The sequence below is a fragment of the Seriola lalandi genome, unplaced genomic scaffold (assembly GCF_002814215.2).
Source record: "Seriola lalandi dorsalis isolate HSWRI2012SDOR001 ecotype SW California unplaced genomic scaffold, Sedor1 jcf7180002054288, whole genome shotgun sequence".
Classification (NCBI taxonomy): Eukaryota; Metazoa; Chordata; class Actinopteri; order Carangiformes; family Carangidae; genus Seriola; species Seriola lalandi.
This window is the reverse complement of record NW_019524841.1, coordinates 579,596-599,680: the sequence shown is the minus strand read 5'-3', so window position 1 is coordinate 599,680 and position 20,085 is coordinate 579,596. Positions and strand designations below refer to the sequence as shown.

Sequence of the window (20,085 nt, the reverse complement as noted above, 5' to 3'; positions counted from 1 at the left end):
GATGTTTGCATTTGTGTCATATTTATTGGGAGTAGCTGATGAAGTGTAGTGGCAGATATAGTAACAGCCTGTGGTCAAACATCTTGTGATGGTGTTTGAGATCTCTTAATAAAACTCACTGACGGTGGTGTTAGAAATCTCTGTGGTGTATCAATTACTACTAAATGTTTCAGATGTTCTATACTCTACTACAAGGTGTCTGACAGTAATATCACAGCAATTAAATACAACATAACTGAACAAGTTCAATTACTCACACCTAAAGGCCTATAAAATATTTTTTTTATATTATATAAATATATTTTGCTTGTAGTAAAGTATTAACTTGTAAGACTTCACAACTCGACCTATAGGCCTATATCACATCTTCACGCAAAGGAATAAACAATAAAACTGCAAATATAATAATGCCAAGTTGCAATGAGTTTGCATGTCAGTTAACCTCCACTGGCCCTCTGGTCGGCAAAATCAAATTACACATATTAATCCACTGAGCACTCACTCAGGTGTTTACAATGAAAGAACAAATATGAATCATACTTACACATTCATGATCGCACACAACTTCCTATACAGCCAGAAAGATTACTTTTATCCCAATCATTGCCCACTCATCGCCCTCTCTGGACAAGCAGACAAATCTAAGCAAGCCACTAAATGAATTAACCACTTAAAGCAGCTGATTGGCTGCTGACTTGATCCTATACATACTGTCCAACTGAGGTCTCATTTTGTGGGAACTGAGAGAGGCTGCTGTGCATGAAATCTATATGAACTTCAAACCTTCACAACTCTCTTTAAATGTCTGGCTAATACAGAAGCTGACTGCCTACTTAATGTACACATCAACGCTGTGAGGGACCGAGCTGGAAGGCATAAGGAGTCACAGGTGTATTTTGAAAAAACAAGGGTTTTATTTTACCCAAATGAGACAAATTATTTTACAAAAACAGCAAAACGTCCTGGGCCCCTAAAAGAGGTCAAATTAACAGAACTAAACACAGGCTGCGAGAGCAAAGTTACAACAAACCAACTTATCTAACAGAACTTAACTGACCTAACAGACAGAGAACAAAAGGAAACGTATATACTGGTTGATCAGACCAGCTGTACACACAAAGGGGGTAACATAAACACTAACACCTTCACTAACAAATAAACAAAACACTACAGTTAGTCTGTAGACTGAAATACATTTCCTATAGATTCTAAAAAAGAAAAATATCCTAATGCCAAACTTAAATCTAAAGAATTGACAATAATCAATCTAAATAACCCCAGTCCCCCCGTGATGTGGCAGGCACTTGGTTCAGTCTTAATGAGCACTTCCTCTACTTAAGACTCCTGCTTCCTGAGGCCCGACCTGGCCAGATGACCCCAGCAGCAGAGGAAAGGGAAAACCCCAGCACCGCTAAAACAGAATTAGAACAACTTAAGAGAAGTTTACATAAATAAACATACATGTTACATATAAAAAAGTTAACTAAATGTGTGTGCTAAAAATAGAACTCATGCCTTTCTAACAAATACTAAATAAACAATAGGTATGTTGTATGAAGTAAAGAACTATGTTTCATCATTTATGTGTTTGTGTATATGCAGTAGGGGTATAAACAGACAATAGAGTCTAAAATAAAAAAAAAGGCATCGGTGCATGGGGGTTACCGACACTTGCTGCTGTGTGGCTGCAGTTATTTCCACCACAAACACCTTAAAAGGTGAGAAAAGTCTAGGCTACGAAGAACCTTGCAAATTAAAACAAGGGTAAAGTGAATTCAGTTGGTTTTTCTTCTTTTCTCAAGTTGATTCAGTGTAACAGACACACTTTGACTCATTCACCACCTGATAATTTAAGTTTAGGGTCGTAGGTGGCTGCAAACTTCATCGTCAGAGTAGATGAAGACTTGCACTAGATGCCAGTGCACCAAAAGGTTTAGGCTACAACCACAGACAGGCAAACACACTGACACAGAAACAGGATGCATGTTTTTGTAAAGTAGAAGGAAACTGAAGAACTCGGAGGAAAACCACAAAAACATAAGAACATGTCTACACTGAAAAAAGCCCACAGAGAAATCAGTCCTCTGGGACACTGACTTGCCTCGCTGGCTTTTTAATAGTGATAATGATGATAATGATGATAATAATGATAACAATAGAGTCATTGAGGGTTCAGCATCCTGCCATAAGCTGCTTTGACATGGGAAGAAAGATTGGCTATTGTCATCACAAACTTGTTGACTCTGCAGTTATAACACAATCTCTTACCACACTCAGACCACCTTCTGACCTGGAAATGGGACCTAGACCCACCTGTCGGACATCAGAATCATTAGCATGGCCTTCTTGGTTACTATTAGTCTGTCGGACATGAGTTTATCATTACCACGAACACATGGGGATGACAACAGATGATTTAAATTCATAATTTACAGCAATACCCTTGTAGAACACTCTGCTGGTAGATAACTGAATAAAAATGTATGTTTTATTCCTTTAAACTACAAGTTCAATAATAATTTGGCAGCAGAAATCACATCATGCTTTATGGGTTCATGAAGTCCAGTGGGGATTTAACTACAAAAATTATAGTAAGGCATGACAGCACAAGATATTACTGCTTTTGTCAGTAAAATAAAATAAGACCCTCCACAATGTAGAAATGCACGTTATAAATAAATGAAGAATTTTGCTGAATTTCATCAGACCCAGTGGATCTTAAATTGTCATACAGAGAAATACAGACGAACTTGTGTAACATTTGCAAATGCTTGCAGCCATACAAATACATTTCTGGATGGACGTCCCCGTGCATCATTTTAATGAGTTAATATTGTGAAGAAACAGATTTTTTCCCCCTGCTATTCATACCAGGAGCAGCCCAGTACATGTGTGGTCAATAATGGCCAGTGTCTGACTAGACAGTAGTATCAGTATCACTGTCATCTGTGAGAAAGGAGGTTCATTCTGCAAGAGATGAGTAATGAATTATTTTTCTTCATTGCACATTTTATTTCCTACCTTCTTCTCTTAGTCAGTAAGTCAACTAATATGTCCTTAAGGTTTTGATTTGACTAAGAAATGTTTAGACGATTAGTCATTTGATGTACTAGTCATTGGTCATTGCTGGAAAATGATAGTAATACCTTGAAGCACAATTGATTTAATAGGTAGACTAGTGGAGAAACAAATCCTTACTTTTACTTGTATTTCAGTAAAAAACAACATTATTAATGTGCAATTTCCAGCAATAAAGTTTTTATGGTTTTGGAATGAAAGGAATCTTCAGTGTACAGGCATGAAAAGTGGCTAATGTATATTGCAGTATATATCCAGCTTTCAAAAACCCATGTGTGGAATACTTGACTAAAGTAACAGTAGCTTGTCATCTCATAAACACCAACGGATGCAGCTGCTGTCCTACTCAACAGGGGGCAGCAGACATCAAACTTCTACATGTTACAGCACCAATTGAAAATCTGCGGGGGAGAGATGAGTCGAGGTACCATTGCTGTCAAAAAAAAAAAAAAAAGGATTTAAAGAGGAACTTTCACATCAAACTTTCACTTCTTGATTTATTCTATGTCCACAGTTTAAGTCTACCATAATACAGGAATAACAAAATCTTGTATTCTTGTGAATCCCAAGTTAAGTGTACCACATTACCATCACACTGGCATTATTTGTCATATTGCTTCACAAAATCAAGACAGTTTGCATACATCAGTGTTAGTAGAGAGACGGTTTCCTTGCTTGGTTGTTGTTTTTTTCCTTTTTACAACTATCAACTCCAAAACACACAATAAATTAATAAATTAAAACACGAGCAATCTGCAAATGCTTTACAGTAGTAGCAATAAAAGTGGTTAAAAAATGAATTCTCTACTAGTACAGTACGTCAACCCAGTGACAGTCTGACAGTAGATCTGAGCAGTGTTTTCAGTGTCGCCCAGTCAGGCTGTCATTTAACATACTACAATTCACAATCTACCACAACACATACACAGCTCTCTGCTTACAACGGGTCTCTCTAGATAATAAATTACACATCCATTTCACTTCAGAGACTGACAGGGAGACAGGCTTTTCTTCAGTCTTTTCTTTCCTCTTTTCGCTCTTTCTGAATCACAGTTGGCCCAGGAAGGGCTTTGCAAGTGCAACTCAAACTGCCAGCCTCCCCATTTCATGTATAGATCATAAAAATGGGAATTTAAAAAGGAATAAAATACACGTCGTAACAAACTTAGCTTAATGTAGCCTGACCCCGTTCTTCTTGAGTATCACTTGCTTACACGAATCAGTAAAAAATAATGATAAAAAGAATACAAAAAGCAGTAAAAATGGTAGAAAAACATTAGGAAGTAAATCTTAATGAATTAATCATTAATACCATCTAGCACTGTATGGCCACACTATTCATATTAGGTTCAAACAGGGATTCACCCTTCAGTGGTTCCAGCCCACAGTGAAATACTGGACTTAAGTTGAGAAACTGATCATTCAGTTGTCCTAAATACAATATGGCTCTTCCTTGAATAATATGGTAAATAATTAAATTTCTTCAAGGCAAAAATTTACAGTCTAAACTGAAATGAAAACATAAGGCAAATTAAACAAATACAAGAGTTTATGAAATTAAGAAAACATTCTTTGCTCAACTATTTTTAAGTGACTACGATCACTGGCAAATCTTCATTGTGGCAGGTTATCTTTGCAAGAATAGCACAACATTACATTACTGTGGTGCACTTTTTGTCTCAGACAAGTGCATCAAACAGTCGACAAGATGTGCCGCAAATATGTCATTCTATTAATAATTTACATAGAGGAAACAATTACTCTTCAGAGACGTAGCTGTAGTGTGTGGCGTATCAAAGACCTCAGACATAAACCAGTGAATGGCAGAATTCTGGAAAACATAAATATGCTATTCTCCTTCTACTTAGCTTGTATTTATGGTCTTGGGAAAGAGAGAGAGAGAAAGAGAGAGAGAGAGAGAGAGAGAGAGAGAGAGAGAGAGAGAGAGAGAGGGAGAGAGAGAGGGTATCTGAACTTCTTTATTTTTACTTCCTCCGACTCAGTAATTTTCTTGGTCAGTGCACATTTAAAATGAAATGTATTAGAATATTACCTGAAGTGAATTAGCCACTGAAGTCAAACCTACAAAGACACAAGATACGTCTTCATGTTCGTCTTGTTTTCTTCATTCTGTACATTTGGACGTTACAGACTTTTTGTACCTGCATTGAAATAATTGGCCTGCCATCCAGCCTGACAGCTTTTTAAATATGGTTTGGGCTCATACTTAATTGAAACTGAGGCAACAGTCATGCACAGTTATCATTAGGGATTCTGACACAGGCCTTTGTATCACTGTATCCCCCCCCCCCTTACCAGACATGCACTGCTAAGCTGAAATGATTGCCTGCAGTGAAAATAATCTCCTTGCTGCTTCTGCAAGACTCAGCACAAATGATAGATTGAAGTGAAAAGAGAGAGTCTGCCTGCATGCCAAAATTGGAGTGCATCTTGGCATTCCTGAGACCACTAAGCATACTCTTACAGTATATTAAAATGGTTATCGACCAGTTAGCCTCTGCTACTGTGTTAAATGGCAGCAATTGGGTAAATTATCTACTTGATGCAAAAAAAAAAAAAAAGAAATGATAGACTGTTGCAGAGGAGGTTGGCGGGACAGCTTTGATGAAATACTTGCAATTTCTAAAGGATGGATTGATAAGTAAGGATGATATTTTTCATACACGTTATCAATTGTCCATACACTGTTATAACAGTCTGCATGAAGAGCTTTGGCAGGGCGCTTCACCTATATAGCCTGATATCCTGCATGTTAGCAGTGCACTGCAGTAGTAATCATCACAGAGAACAGGCATAGGATAGGTTATGGCTTTTTGTCCAAACATTTCAGTCTTAAACAAGCCCAACCAGTATTCATAGTAATGATAGGAGCATGACACTGGAGATGCTTGACTTAAGATTGGAATCTTGTTTTGTTTTGTTTTTTTGTCTTTTTTTTTTTTTGTACAAGGTCAGTGTCAGGACTTGACCCCTTTGGCAGGTTCAGTAGACTGCCGCACATCGGTCCACTCCTGCATGGTGCTTTGCAGTGCTTGGGTCTTCTCCTTGTCGACTTGCACATAGTCCACCTTCTCATCAGAGGTCACAGAGGATGTAGAGGGCTGTGGAATGATAAATAAGGCAGGAGTGAGATTTTGGCCTGAGTCGTGGACTGAACTGTGGTAGAAATAAGAACAAATGTTGTCAAAGAGGCTATTTGTAAGTTTTCTCTGTCGTCAAACACGGTTTCTTGCCAGGAGCGGCTGGTGGTGATTGTTGCTTGACAAAAGCTCTGGTCATTGTTGTCTTTATAATACAAGTGGTTATAATAAGCCCTCTGAGCAGCGCTACATCTTCAGGGCAGATTGGAGGTGCTGAGTGAGTCACTACTGGGAAGGGACAAGATTGGCTGAGATTGGCTGGTTAGTGCGCTTCAGTTCAGGAGAAGAAAAGAAGTGATAGAGATAAGATTTAAAATTGTAATTGCTTTCCACTGCTGGAGACAGCTCTTGGTGAGTAAAGGAATGAAGTCTGATGCTGAACTCGCACATTTCTTCTAGACTGGTAAGTAAACAGCTGTTAATGCTAATGCTGGCTGTCTAGCAATAACACAACTTACAAAATAGCTCCTTTAAGTCTACAAAATCGTTTTGTTTACTTTTCTGTGTGGGCTGGGCGACCCAGGCTGGAAATCCAGTGCTAGGTAGTCCACGTTGCCACACTTCCTGGGGGCCGGGCTGCTGGTGCCACTCACGGCAGGAGAGGTAGACGCTGGGTTCTGCTAATGGGGACAGGAGGGAGGTGTTACTCACACAGGGTGCAGTGAGTTAGTGTAACATGCAAACAAGTGGATCATTAAAACAAAGAACACAATGTGCTCTCCTGATCTCCCCTCCAGCTATTGGGACTTACCATAGCCACATAATTCTCCTCACTGTCTGCAGAGTCGGTGCTGGTGATGCTTTGTGTAGAGATGGGTCGACAATGCTGGGAGGACATGGAGTTCATAGCAGGCCTGAAGCACAGCAGACAAGACTCAGAGTGTTTCTACCTTCTGACCTCAGGCAGAAACAAAATACAGCACCAGTCTGTACCATCAAATTGTGTGTGTGTGTGTGTGTGTGTGTGTGTGTGTTTGTGTGTGTGTGTGTATGTGAGAAAGAGTGGCCTTGGGTAACCTAGCTTGAATGACTGATATGAGACTCACATGGGCCGTATCCAGGACATGGTGACCGGGCTCTTAAATGGCAGCTCATCAATGATCCCATTGTTCTTCAAATCAAGAGGTGTTGGCTTCGCTGAGGAAAACAAGAGCAGAGACTGTCAACAAAAATCATTGTCTTTGTAATACAATTAACAATGCAGACTTTAGAGCAGATTCAAAGCCAAAAACAGTGATTAAGAAAATTAAAATCCACGCTATTAAATCTGTGAAAACTTTGCTGCCAAAAACTCACATTTCCTGTTAGGTTTGAGGTTGCGGTTGATGGGTGGTGGTGTAACATCACTGAGACGACTGGGCCTGTGACACAGGGAGGCGCTGCTCCCCTTACGGGCAGGTAATGTTGCAGAGAATCCTGGGAAATCAAAGTGATGTGGCCCAGGGCTCATAGGAATGTAGATATTCTTAGGACTGTCAGCCTGGGCAGCGCTGAGTGGCGAGGAGCCAGGATTCATGGGCACATAGTTGTCATCTGAGTTGCCGCTGTCTGAGCGAGTCAGAGGGGCTTTCGTTCTCTGGTGTTAAAAGACACAGAGGACACATGACTCTCTCAAACTCTCTGGGCTCGATCTTACAGGAAAAGTGCAGCACTCGACTGGAGCAGATAAAGTAGAAAAATGCATTTTTTCTCTGTGCAGTTTACGTTTTGGCACTGACAGCGTCTATCTGAGGAGGGAGTGCGGTAAAAGGGAGACTTTGACTCACCAGGTAGGAGCTGAACCCATCATTGACAGACTCCACGGACTGGCCTGAGCTGTTGAAATGGATGGGACGGTGATGGCTGTTAGTTTCAAAGGAGGAGCCTGTGGAGAGACGCAGGGAGAGAAATCAATATTTACCACTGCCATAAAGTCTAAAAGGAAAAAAACTTCTCCTCAAGTGAAACAGTGCGATGCCAAGCCTACATGAGTCAGATATTGTACAGCAATCACTGCAATAGAGGCAGATTTAGACAAAAATGTTTGACATTTCAAGGAGTAAACTCGTGTTTCTAATGAAACAAACAGAACAAGAGTGACATTTAATTAAATGCTTCGCTGGGTTATAATTGGTCTTTTCAGCACAGGTGTGTGAACAGCCTGTAGCCTCACTAACAAGGGTCGCGGGTCAATTCTTGCCTCTGGCTATGCGAGGCCTGAGCATGGACTTTGCAAAGCAGAGAACATAGCATACTAAGAGGCTATGCATTGTGTCTGCAAGCGCTTTTTTTTTTTATTGCTCATCAGCCTGGAACGAAACATTCTGGAGTAGGCTGTATGGCTTGAATTTCATTAGCGTCTCAACAGAACAGTGTCTGCTAGACTGGCCCCTTTGTCTCTGCTCAGCTGCTAGAGTTAAATCAGTAAAATGAGAGATAGAGGAAGAGTGGAAGAGCGAGAGTAAGAGGGGGAGGAAAAGGAAGCGCAAAGTCACTGCAATACCACAAGAGGATGGACTGATCAAGTCAGACTTGCATTTGAAAACAGGAAACAGGTGAAATGTGTGATTTCAAAAGATCTGTGTGAGTCAACTGTGGTCGTGTTTAAAGAAACAAGCGGCATTCAGAAGGAACTTATTAGGAAAGCAGTTAGAGCGCTAACTGTAGTCAGTGTACCTCTGTGCAGCCTGATGTTCTCAACAGCCGGCAGAGTATTCCTGCGTGGGATAACCGACACTGCAGACGTCACCTCTCCGTTCTGGCTTCCTACTGATTGGGGACTCCCCCACTGCCCCTCTGACCCCTGGCTAGGTTTAGGGGGCCTGGGAGGGGGAGCACAGGAGGACTCGGAGCTGGAGGGTGTCAAGGCATTGTGATTCTTATCAAATGTCCGGGGGATCTGGTAGAAGGAGCCAGGTGGCGTTGGAAGATCATAATTGTCAGGTGGACGCTCGTTGCTGTGCATGGTGGCGAGGGCATTGCAGGGAGTTTTGAAGGTGTAAACCTCCTCACTCTCCAGCTCAGGCTCCCCTAAACCACTGTGAGCCGGTGCCTCAGAGCTGTAACCGCGTGGAAGCACATAACAGGCCTCCTGGGATGAGTCATCATTCACTGGTAACTGGTGTTTTCCTGGCTTGGGCAGGCTGTAGAAGCCATGCAACTGAGCACCCATGCCATTTAGACAGTGGGAAAAGCCATGGGACAGTTTCTGCACGGCAGAGTCGCTCCCCATAAACAGATTGCTTCGTGTGGCCTGGGAGAAACTGGCACTCCTGCAACATGGAGAAAGACATTAACATATTAAGTCTTTATTGTGCCCACTTTCCACAGTACATAAATGCTCCCTGTCTCACACCTCATCTCAAGCAATGGCAAAAAAAAAGGTTGAAAATCATCTTGTACAGTTGCATTTAATGCAATTTCAGCATAACTACCAAAGCAGCCACGAGATGGCACTGTAGCACTTCGGAGGAAACTTTACCCCTATAGGTCTCAGCATACAGTACATTTAAAAAACAGCACACCTCTGCATCACTGCTTGAGCACATCTGTGCAGCTACAGCATAAACATTCATTTTCAGTATTTCTATCATTTCCTTGAAAAGCTGATTTGTTTACATGTTTTCAGCATGTTGACAGGGAGAGGACATCCATGTTAAGAGGGAGAATGCTATGACTTTCCCACAGTTTGTCAGCCTCGGTTAGGCACCCTAGGGACATGCCTCATTTATTCTGGCTCCTTTGTAGGGCTTGACCTTGAGTGCCAACTACAGCAACCGTACAGCTTAGACATTTCTAGCCAGTTTGCTGAGCAATGGCCCATCTTAGTTGGCCCATGCAAAGATAAGATATCATCAATGAGTCATTTCTTATTGCCTATGCTAATGTCTCTTGAGATTTTATGCACATGTGTTAGCTACACTGCAGGCTTCTGATGGTTATGTTCAATCTTGATTCTAATTGTAACAATTTTAAAAGAATAATGCATCAAAGTAATACAATTAATATTGACATAGCATTTTGCTCTCTCTCATACATTCTTCTTTTTCTGTCTCCTCAGGATTTCCAATCATCAATCAATAATTCTTTTTTTCATCATTTGGCCTTCCATCACTGTGACTGAATGGGGGCTTTTTACATAGATTAATTCATACCATTGGTCATCAGACCAATTTTATTCTGACGTGAATCATACCCCGTCACCAGATGCCTGTCTTAATTAGCAGGACCCACGGAGCAGAAGCTAGAGAGGGAGTGACAGAAATATCTGCATAAAGCTGATGAGATGGACTGCGAGGTTTGATTTCCTGGGTTTCAAAGGGGTCCAACACAGCAGATTTATGTGCAAATTGTGTGGCTGAGAGGGCAATTCTATCCTGGGTGAGTCAAAACCCATAGGAGTGATGAATTGCAGCCTCAACCTCATTGATCATCTACTGTGCCGGCTATCTACTGAATGGCATCATTATTAAAGCAGCCTTTTGATTCTTGGGAGTGGGCATTATGGCAACAGGAGGTGAGGTGAATGCTAATGGAAAACTCAGGAGTGCATTTAATGTAAACACTTGGTCCCTTTGTTCCCCCCGCTCAGCATATAGCCAAGATAGGCGTGCATGTCCGTGTACATGTACATACAGTTACTCAACAAGGATCCACGCCTTCTGACTTGGGGTTTTAGTGTTTTAAATGACTGATTGATGTTTGATGATTCTAGTCTGCTTTATGGTAAAATTGGATTTACAGCATTTTAACATTAATTTGATGAAATACCTATTTAATACACTGTATTAACCATGTGACCATCTTATCTTTGAATAAATATCACTCATCCACACTCACCCCTACAGTACTTTTTTATTTTAAATAATAATAATAATTTTATTTTGTTTATGGATTTTATCAGGGTTCTGCCACACACATAGAAATGTACACACACGCACACACACTCACACACACACACACACACACACGCAGCAATTAGATCATTTTCCCCCTGTAACAGTAGTTTTAATCCTTAGGGGCTTCTAAGCTGAGGAAGCGCCATAAACCTGTATGTTGACCTGCATTAACGGATAACAGGAAACTGACACAGGACGCCCGAGGGTCGTGACCTTTACCGTGCACTCTCTGTCTTCCTGCTCATGCACTGGTGGAGGAGGAGGTAGTCCTGGGGCGCACTGTTGGACAAGGAACTGTGGTGTGTATGGCGCACAGGCACATCAAAGGTGAAGAGCACTGGCTGGCTGGAGTGGATGGGGGCAGAGGACTTGCGTTCTCCAGTCAGAGGGGCCATGGAGCTGGTGACATCTGCGCCACCAGAACGGGGCATATGGTGTAACCTTCCATCTGCAGACAGGAGAAATTGGAGTTATTGATTGTTTAACCCACAAAAGTTTTTTTTTTTTTTTTTCTACAAAACCCAGCTTGTCTTGAGAATGTAAAAGCAGTTCTCTGCAGACTGGACATGCTGTACAATCTTATGCTGCAGAAAGTAACAATCAGTCAAGTAATCATCCTTAAACATTTTCCATTTGTTGTCACAATCCTTGAAGTCAAAAGGCAGTGTGTAATTCATTTGAGGGGTTTAAGCCTTTGCATGACCTTGCCTTGCATGGAGTTTTGTATTCAGGAGCTTTCAGTCTGCTCTCTAATCAATAGAGAAGAGGGATCTGTCTCCAGGGAGGAGAGAAAACATTATCCTTCTGCTTTTTTGGGCTGCAGGGAGTGAGTGGTTCAAAAGCACATGATCCAACTTATCCTTTCTGACCGGGGTCACTGTGCTTTCCTTTGATTTTATTGAGCTGACCAGTGTTTTGCACAGCGGGACACTGAGAACAACATGGTCTTACAGTCTTATTGTTTTTGTGTGACATCCCTAATATCTGCATTGAAAGACTACAGAAGAAAAAGAAAATCTAAGATGGGGATACTGCAAATAGACTGGGCAGGAGGCCAAAATGAGGAGGCGCATACTGAGCTGTAGGAGTAGAGAGTGGGCGGCCCACTGATCCATCGACCCATGGTGCTGTGTGCAACACTAGCTGATGGGAGAAAGGAAAAAAACTCATCTTCTGCTGAATCTAATCCCTCTCTTTCACTGTACAGTAAGTGCAAGGTTTTACATGAGCATATTATAGATTCAATGCAGCCCCAAATGATTATTCTTTTATCAGTTAATCTATCAATTATTTCTCTGTTTAAGCTACATGATGTCAAAACATGTGAAAAATGCTCAGCACAAAGAGATTAAGGTGATACATAGAAAACAGTGTGACAAACCGACCCAAAGATACTTACAAGGACATAACACTGAGGAAAACAGCAAATGTTCTCATTTTAGAGGCTAATGCCAGTGAATGTTTGAAATTTCCGCTGGATAAATGAGACCTAAATGCTAAATTGATTATCAAAATTGGTAATTTTCTGCCAATCAGCAACTTCAGCTCTAATTTAAATCATATCTGAAAAATAACCTCCCACTTTTCACTTTTTACTAGCTGATGCACATGAATTTCCCTTATCCCACTTCTTCCTCCTCCTTAATCAGATCGTCACAAAGCATGCCATGGGTCAAACAGTCTTTTAAGAGGAGGACAATGTTGTGTGAGTCATGATGTGAGCTGACCATACAGAGGGACCACAGCCACTGAGAAAAACAAAAAAACACACACAGGCGTGGTGTGTGAGCATTTGTGTATGCATGTGGAGTGGTTGGAGGGCGGGGGATATTCTGGAGCCCTGTTAGCTAAATGAGGTCACATCCATGCCTGGGGGAGAAAGGCCTCTGCTGTGGGGTCTCCAGGCCAGTGGACATCAGTGAGATGCCCAGGCCCACAGCCACACAGGCAGGGACTCCCCCCCCAATGATCCTCAATTACACCATTGTTCTGAGTGATCCCACTCTCTATAGGCTGTTTAGGCATCATCTCCTTTCTCCACAAAAAGCTTTGTAAAAGCTTTCATCCAGTGCGGTGAGTACTAGGCCCACTAACATGGGTGGATATATTGATTTATTGTAGAAAGTCAGTTCCTCTGCCCTGCCACAGTGGAGAGCTGCATGGAAAAACACAAGCAGGCCTGATGACTTCTAAAATTCTAAAGAAAAATATAATCTTATTAATTTTCATTGTGTGTGTCTGTGTGTTCACTAGAGAATTTTTTTTTTTTTTTTTTTTCCGTGTGCCCTAAATAATTTTTGATTAACTGCCACACATGACATGTCAGAATCGGAACGAGATGAAAGACGACCGGTCCGGTCTGCTGATGGAGTAGCCTACATGGCTCATCACTGACACTAATGGGTCTGATGATGTATGTTACCGCTGGGAAGCAATTCCATCAAGTCAGTAGAACCACAACACAGAAACAGAGAAAAGAGCAGAAAATAAAAACACGGCAACTTTCCCCCTAGGTGCCTCCAGTAATATTCCCTCCACTGGCTAATGTACTGTGACACTCAATGTAAGGTGGTAAAATGTTTACTAACCAAAGTGAGAAGTGATTTATTATACTACATCTTACAAAGAAAAAGTAATAAAACTGAGAGGGACTGGCACAAGTAAAATAAAGGCCGATTATAGTTTGTTTGAGTTACAAGCTTGATGTCATTACCAGAAACAGCTTTTCCTACAACCAACCCGAAAGCTTGACATCAAAAAAGGCACTTGAAAGAGACAAAGAGTTCTTCCCACGACATTCCTCAGCTGGAAACAAACATCAGACCAGCAATGCATTAAAAGACCCTTTTGGTCAGTGAGCGACATATGGCTATTCTGGGTCAAAGACCTCCTAAGTTCATGAGCAATCTTCCAATTATATTCTATAATACATCACCTACTGTCTCATCTGCTCTGTGACCATAATCTAATAGAGGCTGGCTGCTGGTCTCAGGGGGCCAAAATTAGAACCCTGCTGGATCACTAAGCACAAGAACGTCTTTGTAGGGTGCTCATTTCCTCTCAGTCTGGCCAGAATTAGACGAGGACATATGATAATCTAATCTGAAATGAGATATAAAAATAGAAAATACCGCTGACCTATTGAATTGAGAGGATGGTGTGATAGAAGCATGAAGGAAGAGGAGTCATCTGAATTTTCTCAATACAGCAATTGCATGCTTTTCATCAGGATTGCAATCATTCCTTAAATACTCCATAAAAGATAATCATCTAAGGTGCATGCTGTCGACCTGCCTCCAATTTGAGTGCTAGAAAAAGTGCAATTTCCTTAAGAGATTGTACTCTTATGAATCCTCTGGGCTGAGACGGCGGCAATCACATCTGCAAATTAACCTCAGATATGTCAAGGGTCTGCAGCGTGGCCTGATGGTGGATGAGGTCATCTTGTGACACAAAGGTCACACATAGGTTTGAGCCCGGCAACCTATGCACAGCAACGAGTCCTGTCAAAGTGCCCTTGAAAAAGGCATCTACCTGTGTATGTCAGCGCTGATTCCAAGTATATGCATAAATTATATGTTTTCCTGGCTGGATCTGCTGGACTAGTGGCTCTTTAAAGCAACACCGTGTCCCAGGAGGCCACATAGTGGAGTCCATTTGCATTTGTGGTTAGAGGGGGTTGGGAGCTTTCAATGAGACTGACATAACCGGATAAAAGAGATGCTAGATGAAGCAGAGATGGGTTAGGTGGGCACTGAGGAGAGCCTTTAGCTCTGAAGGAGCATGGCGCTTCACAGGGAGAGGGAAAATGGCATCCTCGCTCTCCTGGTTAGTCTGAAGTGAACAAAGTGACATGGCTGTTTCATCCTCCCCTGGAAACAGCTCAGAAGAGTATTAAGCAGAGCAGACGCACAGGAGCATTCCCTGATCACATTATTCTCCTGTGCCTGCTCGCTCTACTGCATCATGTGAGCACCACCCATCGACCACATTGCGACATCAATTTGCCTCAAAACACTGAACTGATCAATCATCCAAAAGGCTCAGGGCTCGTCAGGGCCAGTGAATTACGGAGTTCGGCCAAATCTAAAACAGCAGCTCATTTTCAACGTTCTGACCTCATGTGCGCAAGGTGATGGGTGGATAAATACTGTAGCTGTGAAACAGTGGGAAGGACAAGAGATGGAGATGAAAAGTTGAGACAATTTGTGGCGTAGGTTGAGGATACTGAGATCGTTTCCATGGCATTCTGTCATGGGAAAAATGCAAGACTCACCTGGAAATGGCTGTGAAGCTGCCTGCAGCCAACCAAACCAAAAATAAAAGGATAATTTGCTCTGACAATAAGGTGCATTACAGGATGGGAAAAAAGCTTGTTCTGGAAACGCAGAAGTCACGATGAATGGAGAATGTGATACTTGTGTTTGCTCTACAATACACAGTGTAGTAATTCCCTCAGGATACTCCTCACAATAATTCCAATAAACTTAAGTGTGTTTCTTAAGGGTGAATACATTTGATTCTGGGCTGGATCTATTCCTGTGATTGCATTTATATGCAGCCTGGTCATCTGTTAACAGTGCTGGCTAAGCCACAGTTCAGCTGGCCTACAGGAAAACTTTGATCAGACCCAGGCTATCATTTTGGGAAGAGAAAAATCTCCATTGTGGTCATTTTGCATTTTAGTTTGATAGGTCTATGTAAATGTTGGGCTGAATCAAAAATTGGAAACAAACTGAACAAAAACAGAGAAAGTTCAGTTATCACTTTGTGTTGTACACTGTCCATCAAATGTCTGCTGGTAAATAATTTACAACACAGATCCAGTGATTCCAGTGATATTAAGTACTCCAATGAAGGCCTTTTTGGCAGATTGGAGTAAGAATCTTAAACCACTAAGATTGTAATTTTCTGTAATATTCTGTCAAGCTTTTCAAGGATGCACTGTAGAGATGCAGCCATGCTATAGATCCATAACCAGCTGCCCATGTTAAAGTCTTTGCATCTTAACGGTTACATAGATTATCTGTGCGCTCCTGTATGAAAGGAGGCAACTCTGAAGTTAAACTTTTATCTGTGCTAACGCTACGCTACCAATTACAGAGATGTGTATAAGAGACAGGCTGATTACAAAATGAAGACAGGTATAAGCATCTACAGACAGCAGCTGAATGGCATATAAACATTTGGTCAAAGGAAAAGTTCCACTCCAAAATAGTCCATTTGCAGTTCTCATGTAACTGCAGGTTGGATGAAAGCCTCCATTTAGAGCGATTAGCTTTCCCACAGGCCGTTACTAAACCTATCATTTGAAGAATTGGGCTGACGCCAATGTAAAATGAAAAATTACTACACATACAACCAGAATTTATAAACCCAAATCCACAAGGATTATTACCCAGATAGATAGCAGAGACCAGAGAGTCGAGGATGAACAAGGACTGAGGGAAAAGAAAATGTAGAAAAACAGTTATTCTTGTACTAGGAAACGTGTATGTAGCATAAAAATAACTAAAAACACAGACTGAACTGCAATTTCGAGTTTCATTAGAAGACACTTTGATTTTACAGCATGCTTTTACTCACAAAAACATGGACTTTTTTTATTTTTATTTTATTTTTTTAAAAAAGGTTGGTTTCATAACATTGCGCAACTGCCTGAATGTTTTTGGTTTGTTGCATTCAGTGAAGTTCTTGTCTTGTCAAGGAAGGTTTATGTGTTGCCAGTACCAGTCACTTTTTAACTGACATTTCTCAGGCACAGCCACTGCTGAAGAGAAAAACAAACACTGACCACAGCTTTACTATCTTTCAAGCAGGTTCCTCTTTAATCATTGTCAGTAAGTCTAGACTGACACTGAGTAAAAATCTTTCCCTCTCTTTTGTAAGCAGGGGCAAATAGGGAAGTTTTTAGTAGATCACATTTTTTCCTCAACAGAAACGTTTTTATTATGTTGGAAACTGGCCACTGCAGTGAGATGGCGAGGCCGCGATCATCATGGAGCTGGTTAATTCACGAAGACACATTTTTAAGCCACGCCGAGATCTGCAGCTGTAGTCAACAAGCCATCAATCTGGCTTCACAACTGGCTTTAATATGAACCCCCTGAGACAGATTTTGTTTGAATAAATGTAATCTCTTTTCAATGCCTCTGTGAGAAAAACTACTGAAACTGCTACTGGAAATGCTGACTTAGCAGTTATTCTTTTTTCCATTCCTCACCATCTTAAGTGCAACAGTTAAATTGAAAAATACTTTTTTTTTTTTCCAAAGGGACAGGCAGGGAAACAGAGAGAATGAAGAGGAGGGAAACAAAACAGAGTGGAAGCTGTCCAGCAAAAGATGGAACAAAAAGGCAAAAAAAAAAGAGAAAAAAAGAAAAGAGGACTGCTGACAAGTAAAAACCTCATCCCTTCGTTGTGATTATCCTCGTCTCTGAGTTCAAACAGCCGGGAGAGAGCAGAACAAAGCCCATGATTGACGAGATGATGTTCCATTCATTAGATTGTGCTCGGGGGTGGGTCTCCCTGGGTGCAGACACACGCCACACACCCAGCCATCAGTATCTGATAACAACAGCGCTATCACCCACCAGCAGATTGTGAGAACTAGAAAAACATGTAAGCCAGTGCATACATGTGTAAGGCAATCAGATGTGCTATACTAATCCCCACTGCTCTTGAAACGTCTTGCTTTTGGTTGTCAGCATTGGTTCCAAATTTAGGTGAGTGACAAGCACAGCTGCACTCGCATAAGGAGTTAAAGAGATTTTTTTTTTTAAAACAAAAAGTGCAACAAAAAGTGCATCACTGAACACTTTGCACTTCCTCAAACATCTCCATTCTGTCGGGGTTAACTTATTTTTACAGATGGAAATCTCAGCCCTCTGCTTTGATGATTTTGATGATGGGTGTGTGCACAGTGCACAAGTCTCTGGTTTCCAGCAATCCTTCAGATGCTGCCAGTGGTATAATGGGATGCACAGCAGTGGTAGGAACAGCAAACCATCCTCAGACAGCTCTGTGGCAGCAGAAACCTGACCTTCCAGTGCCATGGAGCCTCATTATTTCAACAAAAATCAATGCAGACAAAGGGCACTTTGGGAGGGGAAAAGGCAGACATGCATGTGCAGGGAGAGTAAGAAGCCAAAGGAGAGCTGATGTGTTTGTATTTATATAGCACATATGTATGTATGCGTATATTTTAAATGCATATATATCCAAAATTATTACACCAGTGGTGTGTTTTTTTTATTTCTTAATTTTAATAAAAAGGATTGGTATAAAACCAATTTTTTTGGAAATACTTCAAACGTAAGCACATAAAACGAAGTATCTGCATAACCACAAAAGCATGATCAAACATCTGAGAAATAAAACAATTTAAAATTAAATATCCAAACTTAAATATTAAAGCAGCATTTTAGGACACAAAATGATGAATACAAAAAAGAATTTGTACAAATATCACACACATTGATCTAAGAACTGGCAACAAAATGCATGCGTGAGGGAGTATGTGTGTGAGAAAGAGAAAGAGAAACAAATTGAGACATGGTGAAAGACAGAATGAGAGAGAAAGAGTGAGAGTTGCTTTCGGGAGTTGTGTAACAGTGAACTGTCATGTGCTGCCCTGTCTTTCCTCACAGTTCCCACAGGCAGCTCACCACTGGTGGCAGAGGCCAGATCTGACTTAACATAAGGTAACTTGAGATCAAGATGCTGACATACGTGACGCTGCTAAATATCTCAACAAAACCCTCTCAGAGAAACAAACACTTCGGCACTCCTTTTTCTATTGTGTAGCTAAGCCAAGTTAATGACGCCCATAATAATTTCAGACTTCCCATTGCCACTGCAGCTATATATGAACAACAAATATGACACGGTGTACAGTAGCCTATGTAACTGCATGGCTGCAGAGTGCTGCATGAATCTCAGACCACCAGGCTGATGTGTCTTGAGTATGGTTCACGCCTCCCGTCTGGCTTCAGCATTTATACACCTTATCATTGACAGGTGCTTTCTGCCAGCACGATTGGGCAACAGTACTTTTCAAATGTGCTAAGAATTTCCACATGGCCAGACTGTGTTGTTGAAAATGGAATTTGTTGCCACGTGATTCCCGTAACCAGGAAGCTTTCTTTTTTTTTTTCCTCAAAAATAAACACTGCTTTGATAGATTCCTTTTTGGACAGCACCACTCACAACTAGTGCTGAGGAGTAGCGCTTAGTTACTTGATTATTTGATCATTTTAATATCCAGGACAAACTACCTACATCTTTCCTTGACTATAATGACTGATGGATTACTTCTGTTGGTACCTGGTTAGCTGTACTTTGTAGTGTAATACTTAGTACGGTGAGGGTTTAGATAGAGGCTACCATATGTGGTAGAGAGTGTAAAACCCTTTGGAGTTGCATAAATAAAAAACAGACTTTACGACAGCTATTTTGCATTATCGTAAAACAGGTAGCTTCAGATAAGCAGTCTGGGTAGTTTTCCAGTTGTGTTAAAATCACTAGCTAGATCTACACTAGGGCCAGTGTTGATGAAAACAGTTTCGAGGAGGTGAGTATTTATTTCCACCGGCACACTGACAACAACTTGATACTACACAAGGGAGCAGGCAGGACTTATTCAGAGGAAGATGAGATCTGCATTTAAGTCAACAGCTTATTCCATGGAAAAGCCTCTCATCCAATGTTGTTTTTTTACAAGGAGGGTAACATGTTGTGTAGACTGATCTTGAGATGTGTGTTTGTTTGTGAGTGTGTGTGGGTGTGGCAGTTAAAGATAGACAGAGAGAGAGAGAGAGAGAGAGAGAGAGAGAGAGAGAGAGAGAGAGAGAGAGAGAGAGAGAAGAAAATGGAAAGGACACCAGGAGGAAGAAGCACATCTTTGTAGCACTGAAGTCCACAAGTGAACAGACACACTCAGCTGGTGGGTCTATCATTGCAGAGCAGCA

The 20,085-nt window shown here is 41.3% G+C and overlaps 1 protein-coding gene across 2 annotated transcripts in view; it reads right to left on the bottom strand.

Annotated features, from left to right (window-relative positions):
• Nucleotides 1–3,548: 3,548 nt before the first annotated feature.
• gab2 (GRB2-associated binding protein 2) overlaps nucleotides 3,549–20,085 on the bottom strand; it is a 36,374-nt gene continuing 19,837 nt past the window's right edge. Inside the window, exons 3-10 of one of the 2 annotated variants that reach the window (XM_023405887.2) lie at nucleotides 11,336–11,564; nucleotides 8,895–9,490; nucleotides 8,006–8,103; nucleotides 7,536–7,815; nucleotides 7,286–7,376; nucleotides 6,991–7,093; nucleotides 6,737–6,856; nucleotides 3,549–6,200 (exon numbers count right to left, since the gene is read on the bottom strand). In XM_023405887.2, the coding sequence (XP_023261655.1) occupies nucleotides 6,057–6,200; nucleotides 6,737–6,856; nucleotides 6,991–7,093; nucleotides 7,286–7,376; nucleotides 7,536–7,815; nucleotides 8,006–8,103; nucleotides 8,895–9,490; nucleotides 11,336–11,564 (1,661 nt within the window). In that variant the 3' untranslated portion in view covers nucleotides 3,549–6,056. Of the gene's footprint in view, nucleotides 6,201–6,736; nucleotides 6,860–6,990; nucleotides 7,094–7,285; nucleotides 7,377–7,535; nucleotides 7,816–8,005; nucleotides 8,104–8,894; nucleotides 9,491–11,335; nucleotides 11,565–20,085 lie in introns of both variants that reach the window. The other variant, XM_023405886.2, reaches the window with a different exon arrangement.